The 12,907-nt window shown below is 44.6% G+C and overlaps 1 protein-coding gene across 2 annotated transcripts in view; it reads left to right on the top strand.

The window, feature by feature from the left end:
* dnah9 (dynein, axonemal, heavy chain 9) overlaps nt 1-12,907 on the top strand; it is a 151,310-nt gene that overhangs the window by 72,509 nt on the left and 65,894 nt on the right. For both annotated transcript variants that reach the window (XM_046356968.1, XM_046356967.1), the window contains 6 exons: nt 995-1,114; nt 1,862-2,050; nt 2,323-2,558; nt 2,922-3,044; nt 3,291-3,495; nt 10,968-11,132. In XM_046356968.1, the coding sequence (XP_046212924.1) occupies nt 995-1,114; nt 1,862-2,050; nt 2,323-2,558; nt 2,922-3,044; nt 3,291-3,495; nt 10,968-11,132 (1,038 nt within the window). The remainder of the gene's footprint in view (nt 1-994; nt 1,115-1,861; nt 2,051-2,322; nt 2,559-2,921; nt 3,045-3,290; nt 3,496-10,967; nt 11,133-12,907) is intronic.

The raw sequence follows: 12,907 nt of genomic DNA, 5'->3' as shown, positions 1-12,907 counted from the left end.
CATCAGAAGTCACATTGTGAAAATGTAATTCATCTAATTACCTAATAATAAATTGTATGTTTCTTTAAGGGAGTATAAAATACATTCTATTCAGAGGCTGTTATATCTCTCTCAAGATGACAATCCCAATAGCTGTATATAATAGCTGTGAGTCAACGGCCTATTGTGTATTTGACATTCAGACCCTCATCCTTAGCAGCGTCTATGCAGTCCCTCTTTATGAAGTCAGACCATGTAGCAGCCCTGCCGTAGCAGCCTCCTTGCTGTCTGCCAACGTCCAACCCTGAAGAGTTTCTAGTTTAGACTCTAATAAGTTCCAAATCCACTTTTTTCCGCCTGTCGTTTGTTCAACTGTCAGCCAAAGCATTTGTGCAGAAAATGGCTCCTGAGCCAGGGGGAATTAGCAATCCTCAGTAACATATAATATGAACCTGTGTGTCTCCACCAATTAATTGTGTTTGTCCTTGTAATAACTGACTCCGTATGCCTAATAAATCCTTTGTGAAGATTGATCACATTTCAGCAACTTTCAGAAAGCTGTGAAAGTTTTGTTTCATCCGGAGTAGCTTGTCGTCGGGTAACAAGTGTTTAGATCATTTGAAGTTTTATCTGTCAATTTACCAAGCAATCTCTCTCTCTCTCTCTGTCTCTCTCTCCGTCTCTCTCTCTGTCTCTCTCTCCGTCTCTCTCTCCGTCTCTCTCTCTGTCCCTCTCTCTGTCCCTCTCTGTGTCTCTCTCTGTGTCTCTCTCTCTCTGTCTCTCTCTTCGTCTCTCTCTTCGTCTCTCTCTCTGTCTCTCTGTCTCTCTCTCTGTCTGTCTGTGTGTGTGTGTGTGTGTGTGTGTGTGTGTGTGTGTGTGTGTGTGTGTGTGTGTGTGTGTGTGTGTGTGTGTGTGTGTGTGTGTGTGTGTGTGTGTGTGTGTGTGTGTGTGTGTGTGTGTGTGTGTGTGTGTGTGTGTGTGTGTGTGTGTGTGTGTGTGTGTGTGTGTGTGACAGCACCTTAATGAGAACCTGGCCAAGCTGACAGCCAAGTTTGAGAAAGCCACGGCCGACAAGCTCAAATGCCAGCAGGAGGCTGAGTCCACCGCTCGCACCATCTCTCTTGCCAACCGCCTGGTGAGTTGGCCAGACACACACACACTTACCTGGGGGCATACACATCGCCTGCTGATCAGTATTCAGTAAAGAGATGTGTTGTGTTGACAGTGTGAGAGTGGTAATCTCCACTTGATGAGAGACAGGCCAACAAAGGAATAGAAGGATCAGCATTTTCTAAAAGTGTCAAACAACATTGTAATCATTATTGCTAACTTAAGCTTATTATTTTCAAACCAGCTGTGTTCTATAATTTTATTACACTTCTATTCATTGATGTTATTGTAATTAAGACAGGCTACTGACGGTATACTTTTTTAATGAGTCTACTACTAGCAGGGTGCAGTGTGGGTAATCAATGTCACTCAGGGCATAATGCTAATTGTAGAGCCTTAACTTTGACTTTTGTGTTAATCATGCCTTGGTATCAATATGAGATTTGTATGAAAATTCTAGATTTTTTTTCATAATATTTTTTTTACTTAACAAGGCAAGTCCGTAAAGAAGAAATTCTTATTTACAATGACGGCCTACCCCTGCCAATCCCAGACAACACTGGGCCAATTTGGCACCACCCTATGGGACTCCCAATTACGTCCGGATGTGATGTACATCCTGGATTCGAACCAGGGACTGTAGTGACGCCTCTGGCACTGAGATGCAGTGCCTTAGACCACTGCACCACTTGAATTGTGATCTGGCCTGTCTCACTCCATGGTTATGTGTGGTGTTGTGTCCTGCCGCGTCACATTGTGTTGTGGTCTGTAGGTAGGTGGTCTGGCGTCGGAGAACGTGCGTTGGGCGGAGGCAGTGGAGAGTTTCAGACGTCAGGAGAGGACTCTGTGTGGGGACGTCCTCCTCATCACAGCGTTTGTCTCCTACCTGGGATACTTCACTAAGCGCTACCGACAGCAGCTCATGGACAACATCTGGAGACCATACCTCAGTCAGTTACAGGTGGGACAACACACACAGAGCCATATGCATACACACATAATAATCAACATTCCTGTTATCACATCATTGTAAAAGTGTTTGCCATTCATTTAATGAACGTCCTGATAAGCAGCTGATGAATAGAATCAGGACTGGACCAAAAGCCCCCCCCCCCCTCCCCATGAATCTCCAAGAGGATGTTGTCCAGTCCTGATCCATGCCATTTTGATGCCTGTGGCTTCTATGCTTGTTTACTAACCACCGTCCCCCATCCCACCTCCCCTCTCTCCCAGGTGCCCATCCCAGTGACCCCTGACCTGGACCCTCTGACCATGCTGATGGACGACGCTGACATCGCGGCGTGGCAGAACGAGGGCCTGCCGGCCGATAGGATGTCCACGGAAAACGCCACCATCCTCACTTCCTGCCAGCGCTGGCCCCTCATGGTGGACCCCCAGCTACAGGGCGTCAAGTGGATCAAAAACAAATACGGAGAGGATCTACGCGTCATCCGCATCGGACAGAGAGGGTGAGTCACAAGATGGCAGCTGTTCTGGAGAGAGTTTTTGAAGAGGGTATATAATGGGCTCTCCTTGACAATCTTAATAGAGACCATAATTGCCTCTTTTATTGGGCAGAGTGGGTGAGAAAGACTTTACTCAGAATCACTTCCTGGTTTAATGAATTGCTATAACGATGTAGATTAAACATTTTCTTCAATGAAATTTCCACATTATTACCCATCACCGATAGTGCAGAAGACGGATCAACAAGCATAGTACAAAAAGTCTTTAAAATATTGGGTAAAACTGATTAAGGCTTAAGCTCTTTCTAGTGACAGTAAAACTCCTATTCACGGGTCTGTGTTGACTTCTGGGCATGTGTCTCTCAGGTATCTGGACTCCATAGAGAGAGCTCTGTCTGCTGGTGATGTGGTTCTGATCGAGAACCTAGAGGATACGATAGACCCTGTTCTAGGGCCACTACTGGGGAGAGAAACCATCAAGAAGGGCAGGTGCGTGACTCTCTAAGTGATTTCCAAAGCATTTTCTGTCAAATCTGAAACCTGCTTTAAAATAAACCTGTCAGCCAGTTCCAGTAGGCTGAATCCTACCGACCTTGCACGGTCACTGTCAGAAATTGAAGCGAGAAGTTCATTGACACATTTGAAATGTGGATTTATCCTAATCCAGCACGACTTCAATCATCACACCTCCAACTACTCTCCTCTCCTCTCCTCTCTCCATCCACCTCTCCTCAGGTACATAAAGATAGGAGACAAGGAGTGTGAGTACAACCCCAGCTTTAGACTGATTCTCCACACTAAGCTGGCCAGCCCACACTACCAGCCCGAGCTCCAAGCCCAGTGTACCCTGATGAACTTTACCGTGACCAGGGATGGTCTGGAGGACCAGCTACTGGCTGCTGTGGTCAGCATGGAGAGGCCTGACCTGGAGGAACTCAAGGTGGGGCACAGTTAGCGTTTCGTCTATGATGATGGTTGTTAGCTAGGTTTCCACCCCCACCCCCCAAAAATGTTTTCAAGGGAATTATCAAATATTTGCATAGCAAATATATGCACGTTTTAACAGCGGAAGAGTGTTTCCTTCAAACTGACTGGATGGTTTTGTCACAAAAACTGTTGCGATAAACAGCGAACTTGCCCAATCTCGTCTTGGTGCATGCTGTCTAGACAACAGTTTGCTGATAACGTGGAGAGGGTAGGTTATATGATGTCATATGGATAAGAGCAAGATACATTTTATTTGATAATTGGCAGCCAATCACCGATCATCATGTCACCAGCATACAAATAATACCCTAGATATCTATTGGAAATTTGCATCAAGCTCATCACCGTCCGTTCATCACTTAACCACCATGTGAAATTCATAACTTATTTCATTTGCCTATTCACCTCTTCATGCTTTTCCACGACGTGGTGGGAGGACAACACAACCCATCATGGTGTGAATCCTTGTTTACTTCAATGTGACGGTTATTATATCAATATTGACAAGTAAAAGTGTTTCCACAGCAAATTTCCCGATCTATTTCACCACAAAAAAATCGATACATCTAGTGTATTTTGTATTGTCGACATTATACCAACAAATGTGCTGTTTCCATCAGGCCTGTCAGGAGTGTTTATATACGTCCGCATAACATGGTTGAATGGAAACATGGTTATTCTGTGGAGAACGTTCTGGCACTAAACGGCCACTGTGGCTAATATGGAGAGAATCAAAAGGGATCTGAGATAGGAATTCTAGTACCGCTTCTTTACGTGCTTGAAACTTCAGGCTTCCCTCTCATTCAACTGTTAATGTACACCACGTTGTGTTAGCTAATCCAAGTTTATAATTTTAAAAGGCTAATTGATCATTAGAAAACCCTTTTGCAATTATGTTAGCACTGAAACTGTTGTCCTGATTAAAGAAGCAATAAAACTGGCCTTCTTCAGACTAGTTGAGTACCTGGAGCATCAGCATTTGTGGGTTCGATTACAGGCTCAAAATGGCCAGAAACTCATCAGTCTATTCTTGTTCTGAGAAATTAAGGGATTGCCAAGAAACTGAAGATCTCGTCCAATGCTGTGTACTACTCCCTTCACAGAACAGTGCAAACTGGCTCTAACCAGAATAGAAAGAGGAGTTTGTTATGCAGGTGAATGAGGACCCAAAAGCGACTTGGCGAAAACAGATTCTTTAATCCAGTTTAAGGAAATAGCAATACTCCTAGACAAATCGGAGCGGTAAATAAAGTATAAAAAACAATTCCACTCGTAATCACGAGAACTGACTGGAGACTCGATAATAAACTGCAGGTTGCCTCGGGAAGGCACTTGACCGTAGCAGACTCAGACACCTGCTCACCACGCAGCATCTGAGGAAAACACGACACGACAGGGCGATACAAAGACACAGCACGGTGAACAATATACAAGGATCCGACAGGGCAGAAACGGAAAACAAGGGGAGAAATAGGGACTCTAATCAGGGGAAAAGATAGGGAACAGGTGTGGGAAGACTAAATGATTGATTAGGGGAATAGGAACAGCTGGGAGCAGGAACGGAACGATAGGGAGAAGAGAGAGAGAGAGGGAGAGAGAAAAAGGGGAACGAACCTAAAAAGACCAGCAGGGGGAAAACGAACAGATGGAAAAGCAAAATGACAAGACAATATAAGACAAAACATGACAGAGTTGGAGACCCCGGTGCACAACTGAGCAAGAGGACAAGTACATTAGAGTGTCTAGTTTGAGAAACAGAAGCATCACAAGTCCTCAACTGGCAGCTTCATTAAATAGTACCCACAAAACACCAGTCTCAACGTCAACAGTGAAGAGGCGACCTTGGCCTTCTAGGCAGAGTTATAAAGAAAAAGCCATAGCTCAGACTGGCCAATAAAAAGAAAAGATTAAGATGGGCAAAATAACATAGACACTGGACAGAGGAACTCTGCCTAGAAGTCCAGCATCCTGGAGTCGCCTCTTCACAATTGACGTTAAGACTGGTGTTTTGCGGGTACTATTTAATAAAGCTGCCAGTTGAGGACTTGTGAGGTGTCTGTTTCTCAAACTAGACACTAATGTACTTGTCCTCTTGCTCAGTTGTTGCTTCTTTAATCAGGACAACAGTTTCAGCTGTGCTAACATAATTGCCAAAGGGTTTTCTAATGATCAATTAGCCTTTTAAAATGATAAACTTGGATTAGCTAACACAACGTGCTATTGGAACACAGGAGTGATGGTTGCTGATAATGGGCCTCTGTACGCCTATGTAGATATTCCATTACAATTATTCCATAACAATGTCTACATTGTACCTCTGATCAATTTGATGTTATTTTAATGGACAACCAATGTGCTTTTCTTTCAAAAACAATGACATTTCTAAGCGACCCCAAACTTTTGAACGGTGGTGTGTGACGAGCTACATTACTGGAAGTGGGGAATCAACAGTGAAGATACTGTAGGAACATATGGTGTGACTCTCCCTCGGGTATCGAAACGAGCTCTAGACATTTACCAGTCAGACACTCAAACCAGTCCGGTTTCATTTAGTCTTTTCATCTTTCGTCTTCAGATACCATCTGAGAGTTAGACTGTCAAGAGTCGAGCAGGGTTTGATGTCTCTTCTCCTTAGGTGTAACTAACAACAGATTCATCAACACTGACTAGAGTTAGCGACTTTTTGCAGCCTCTCATCATTATCTCGCTCCTCTTCTTTTAACAAAGTTTTAACATCACAAGCGGCTGCGATAGAGCCCTCGGCGGCGAGCTCTTTGATTCCAAAAACAATCGTCAGACGCTTTGATTAGCGAGACGTTAACTGGAAGGGTGATAATTATTGGGCCCTGGGTCCATCACATAGAGAATATTGTGTGTGTGTGTGCGCACGTGTGTGTGCACGCTCACATACGTCTGTCTGCCCTCGTCAATTAACTAGCCTCATCAACTGCATCTTGATGAGCAACTACTCAGCATTGTAATAATAATGTCGCTAAACTAGCCTGTCGCTTCAGTAACACCTCCGCATTACATCTCAAATGACAACCTATGCCCTATGCAAGTAGTTCACTATTTCTGACCAGAGTCAATGGGATGTCACCTTGAACTGTGTACCAAAATAGCACCCTATTTTGTAGACAGCGCATTACATTTAAACTTCATCCTCTGGTTGAGAATACGGTGTCATTTGAGATGCTTGGCTTGCCTTCCAGTGTTGAAGGTAATGAGTGTGGAGGGGAGGGTTGTTATGTAGGGAGAGAGAATGGCCGACATGTGCAGTATCTGAATGCAGGTAACTGGAAGAATGGTCTTGATCAAAGCCCAGGAACTTAATGATGCCACATGCTCACAGCATCGACGATAACCAGGATCGGCTTTGTGTCCACGGCTGTTGGGTATGGATGTCCTGAAGCCTTTAGACAGGACAGTCACTGAAACACTGCTACTATCAGCATCCCTGTCCATCCCCCGCACTCAGTAATACACACACACATGCGCTCATACACACTCAAGCACCCATGCGCGCACACACACGCACACACTCTTGTCTTAATCTCCCTATCTCTATTCTCCACCCCCCCCCCACCACCACCACCACCACCACCGCATTAAACCAAATCAGAAAGCCCAACTTTACTCAGAAACACATTCGGCTGACGGCAGTGTTTTGGGAGAGATCAGGAACTCTGATAATTGTAAAACTCAGTCAGCGGGTCGGAGTAGTGCGGAGTGGAGATTTACTGTAGCAGTGATTCTATTTACCTCCAGTGGTTTTCATTCAGCTTGCTGCTTGTTGGCATTGGGCCTCTGTAGGGAGGGTTTAATCAGACCTGTAGGCATGCAGACACACACACAGAGAGAGATGGGCACACACAGAGAGATGGGCTCATACACACACGCCGATAGGCACACACACACAGACGGGCACACACACACAGGCGGGCACTTACAAACACACACAGAGATGGGCACACACACAGAGATGGGCACACACACACGGAGATGGGCACACACACAGAGATGGGCACACACACACAGAGATGGGCACACACACACAGATGGGCACACACACGGAGATGGGCACACACACAGAGATGGGCACACACACACAGAGATGGGCACACACACAGAGATGGGCACACACACACGGAGATGGGCACACACACACGGAGATGGGCACACACACACGGAGATGGGCACACACACACGGAGATGGGCACACACACAAACAGACGGCACACAAACAGACGTGCACTTACAAACACACACACAGATGGGCACACGCACACAGAGATGGGCACAGACACACACAGACGAGCACACACACAGACGTGCACTTACAAACACACACACAGATGGGCACACGCACACAGAGATGGGCACAGACACACACAGAGATGGGCACACACACACACACAGACGGGCACACACACCGACGGGCATTTACAAACACAAACACACTCACAGATGGGCACACGCACACAGAGATAGGCACAGACACACACACACACACACAGATGGGCACACACACACAGATGGGCACACACACACACAAACACAAACGCACACAAAACGGCAGTGTTATTTTAAGCCGCCTGTGTGTCCCCTCAGCAAAACGCAGCGGAGAAGTGAAATGTGATTTAATGAAGCTTGTTTAATTAGCATTTCATGGAGATGGGAGGAGAGGAAGAAGAAGATGAGGAAAAAGAGGGGAAGGAGAAGACGTGATGTGGAACTCTTATCTTTTTAATTAACGTTAAAAGTTAAGCGGGGTAAACGCGTGGCTAACTCCATGCACCTGCTATCCAAACAATTCCCAGTAGAATTTGTTTATTTGGTTATAACCTGTTCTGTGTTCCCCAGTAAACAACACGTTTCCTCTCTACTGACTGATAACAATCACAGTACTGATAGGAGCCTGTAAATAGAGCCTGCCTGTAGACCTGTTTATTGTCTCTGAATCACTTCATGCCATTATTCCTCTAATGAGTTTAGAGTTTAGCTACTGAGCGGAATAGGATAGTTTGGATACTGGATGCTGATTAGTTGATAGGCATTAGTTATTCATGATAATCCACGGGTAATAATATAATATATGCCATTTAGCAGACATTTTAGTCGTGCAAGCATACATTTTACATTCGGGTGGTCATGGGAATTCGAACCCACTACCCTGGCGTTATAAGCGCCATGCTCTACCAACTAAACCACAAAGGACCGTAATTTGTGATAACAGTTACATTTGAAATATTCCCGGTCCCATAGTTCAGCCAGGCAATTCATAAACTTTTATCTCCACTGGAATAAAGATGTTGCCAACATTAGATGTTTTATTCAGACAGCGGGGGTTTGTATAAACCTTGCTGCGCTTTGCCTTCACGTCGAGCCTAAGAACAGCCCTAAACTGTGTGTTACTCTCGATAATCCACGGGTTCTCTTGCCTTATTGCTTAATGAACTCATCCAAAGTCCAGTTAAGAAGTGTCAAATGTCAACACTCCATTTTTAGAGAGGGGGACACCCATAGAATCCCCCTAACAATTTGAATAACGGCCTCCCACTCGGGTGCAGTGTTTTTGTGTGTGTGTGTGTGTGCGTACATGACTGTGTGTCTGCAGCCTAGGAGAGTGGGAGAGAGGGAGAGAAAGAGAGGGAGAGAGATCTGTTTTCCATATTGCCTCACCAGGGCTGTTCACAGGCTCTCAGTAATCATCTGCCTGAAATGATAGATGTATTATCTCTTTTTAATCCCAATTAGGGATTTCTGCTATCTGGTTAATTGTTTGTTTTTCCCAGGCCGGGTAATTATGTGAACAATATGCAGACTGAGAACTAAACATTAATAACTGACTTGTTATTAAAAATTGGGGGGTGTTTTGATGTGGCGAGCTTTGCCCTCGTACAGTGGAAAGAGAGGGGAGACAGAAGAGAGAAGGTCAAGGTCGTGACGTGAACTCACAGGGCAAATTGCTTCACTTGAACCCCTCCTCCAATTATACATATACTTGTTTCTCCAATTATGTACCTCCAATTATATACAGTATGTCCTTGACACCATTCTTGTTACTGATTTGGAACACATTGTCATTGTTTTGGGACTAACTAGAATCAATCACCCAACCAGGTTACAGCTAAGAAGTAATCCGTACAAGAGCAGGAAGACTGTGTAGGAAAGTTTTTTGGGGGGATGAAACGGCAGGAGGCCAAGCAGAGCGAAGGACAACGAAACAAGGGTCCTGTCTATCTTTGAAAAGTGAAAGTTTCTTGGTACCCTGGCATTTTAAAACAAAGGGTGTTAAAACCAAAGCATTGAGGCTTTCTCAGAAGGCCAGGTTCACCTCCCCATATGGTGTGCGATGATTAATACCCCTTAATCCAGGCCATGTGCAGGCATTCAGGAGTGTGTGTGTGTGTGTGTGTGTGTGTGTGTGTGTGTGTGTGTGTGTGTGTGTGTGTGTGTGTGTGTGTGTGTGTGTGTGTGTGTGTGTGTGTGTGTGTGTGTGTGTGTGTGTGTGTGTGTGTGTGTGTGTGTGTGTGTGTGTGTGTGTGTGTGTGTGTGTGTGTGTGATCCGTCCAGCGCCTGTCCGTGTGTTTGTGTTTGTTTGGTTTACCATCAAAGCCTGTGGATCCGGCTGCAGCATCGACTCTCTCATCAGACGGCAGCAGGGTGGTGGAAGTCTGTTGGCCGCTGCTTGATGTCCTCAGCCTTGAGAGGAAGACATTCTAATCCACCCCAGAGCCTCCTCTTCATCTATCCAGATAGCCCATGCAGAGACCATTGATTGCTTCTGCCTTTGAGGCATCCTTCAGTATGCCTGCGCTGAATTAAGCCCCCACCATCACCTTTAATGCGTGTTTATCTACCACCAGCAGTAATTAGTGTCCCGAGTCAAGGATGGGCCACACGTAGTTCAACAGTGTTTCTAATCAAACATGACCATCGTCCAACCCTGAGCAACCCATCGCCCTTGGTGCCTTGTTTACCTCAAGGAACTTTCGAGGTTCGCCAAGGATAGAATAGAATAGACTAGAACTTTACTGTCCACCCTGAGAGTGACATTAGCATTTGGCTTCACCTCACAAGATAAAAGATAACCCCAGGTCAGCCGCTACGGAAGAGAGAGGATTTGTTTTAATGGCTGCCATTTACGCCTCTCTCTGTTCTCTGTCATTTTGTGTTTCAGTTCTTTATTTGTGTTTCTTTGGGATTTGTCCCTTAGCCAAACACCAATGAACCAGTTTTTCACCACTTCTAACCATTTAATTCGGCTTCGTTTTAGGTCAGTCAGGATTACCACATTTTAAGAAGTTTGTTAATCTTACCTTTTTGACACTTGTGTGTCTGTGTATTTTACTGCAATGTTTTATTTAATCTGTTTTAGTCCAATATTTATTTTCCATTTGTTTATTTCTGTCTGTACTGTAGTGGAACCTGACGAAGGAGCAGAATGGTTTTAAGATCACGTTGAAGATGCTGGAGGACAACCTGCTGTCCCGTCTCTCCTCCGCCTCAGGGAACTTCCTGGGAGACACAGAGCTGGTGGAGAACTTGGAGATCACCAAACGCACTGCCGCAGAGATAGAGGAGAAGGTTCTCTCTCTTTTATTATCTCTATTATCTCTGTCTGTTTCTGAGTCTCTGTCTCTCTCGCTTTCTCTCTTTCTAGATTTATTTCTCTCTTTCTCATCTCTGTGAAATAGCAGGAGAGGAGAAGATGGCTTTGGAGTTTAGGATGGTTTGAGTTAATATTGGAGAGGGTCTGGGTTGAAATATTTACGAGTATATAAGCCTGAGGTAGACTGCCATTAGGGTTTAGCTTGTGCCTAAACTGATTTGACGGAGAGGGGGAACCTATGCTCTCTGACATATACAGTTGAAGTCAGAAGTTTACATACACCTTAGCCAAACACATTTAAACTCAGTTTTTCACCATTTCTAACATTTAATCCAAGTAAAACTTCCCTGTTTTAGGTCAGTCAGGATCACCACTTTATTTTAAGAATGTTAAATGTCAGAATAATAATGATTTATTTCAGCTTTTATTTCTTTCATCACATTCCCAGTGGGTCAGAAGTTTACATACACTCAATTAGTATTTGGCAACATTGCATTTAAATTGTTTAACTTGGGTCAAACGTTTCGGGTAGCCTTTCACAAGCTTCCCACAATAAGTTGGGTGAATTTTGGCCCATTCCTCCTGACAGAGCTATTGTAACTGAATCAGGCTTGTAGGCCTCCTGGATCGCACACGCTTTTTCAGTTCTGCCCGCACATTTCTATAGGATTGAGGTCAGGGCTTTGTGAGGAGGAAGGGAGTGGCCTGATCATGTTGTCCTTAAACCATTTTGCCACAACTTTGGAAGTATGCCACTCCAATACCTTGACTTTGTTGTCCTTAAACCATTTTGCCACAACTTTGGAAGTATGCTTGGGGTCATTGTCCATTTGGAAGACACATTTGTGACCAAGCTTTAATTTCCTGACTGATGTCTTGAGATGTTGCTTCAATATATCCATATAATTTTCCCTCATAATTATACCTATTTTGTGAAGTGCACCATTCCATCCTGCAGCAAAGAACCCCCACAACATGATGCTGCAACCCCCGTGCTTCACGGTTGGGATGGTGTTCTTCAGCTTGCAAGCCTTCCCCTTTTTCCTCCAAACATAACGATGGTCATCATGGCCAAACAGTTGTTTTGTTTCATCAGACCAGAGAACATTTCTCCAAAAAGTACGATCTTTGTCCCCATGTGCAGTTGCAAACCGTAGTCTGGCTTTTTTATGGCAGTTTTGGAGCAGTGGCTTCTTCCTTGCTGAGTGGCCTTTCAGGTTATGTTGATATAGGACTCGTTTTACTGTGGATATAGATTCCTCCAGCATCTTCACAAGGTCCTTTGCTGTTGTTCCGGGTTTAATTTGCACTTTTCGCACCAAAGTACGTTCATCTCTAGGAGACGACGCGTCTCCTTCCTGAGCGGTATGAAGGCTGCGTTGCCCCATGGTGTATATACTTGCATACTATTGTTTGTACAGATGAACGTGGTACCTTCGGGTGTTTGGAAATTGCTCCCAAGGACGAACCAGACATATGCAGGTCTACACTTTTTTTTGAGGTCTTGGCTGATTTCTTTTGATTTTTGTCAAGCACAGATGCACTGAGTCTGAAGATAGGCCTTGAAATACATCCACAGGTACACCTCCAATTGACTCAAATGATGTCAATTAGCCTATCAGAAGCTTCTAAAGCCATGCCATCATTTTCTGGAATTTTCCAAGCTGTTTAAAGGCACAGTCAACTTAGTGTATGTAAACTTCTGACCCATTGGAATTGTGTGGAGTGGTTGAAAAATGAGTTTTAATGA

This window comes from Oncorhynchus gorbuscha, linkage group LG07 (assembly GCF_021184085.1).
Source record: "Oncorhynchus gorbuscha isolate QuinsamMale2020 ecotype Even-year linkage group LG07, OgorEven_v1.0, whole genome shotgun sequence".
Lineage (NCBI taxonomy): Eukaryota > Metazoa > Chordata > Actinopteri > Salmoniformes > Salmonidae > Oncorhynchus > Oncorhynchus gorbuscha.
The sequence above is the reverse complement of the archived record's forward strand: the minus strand, read 5'-3'. Positions and strand labels throughout refer to the sequence as shown.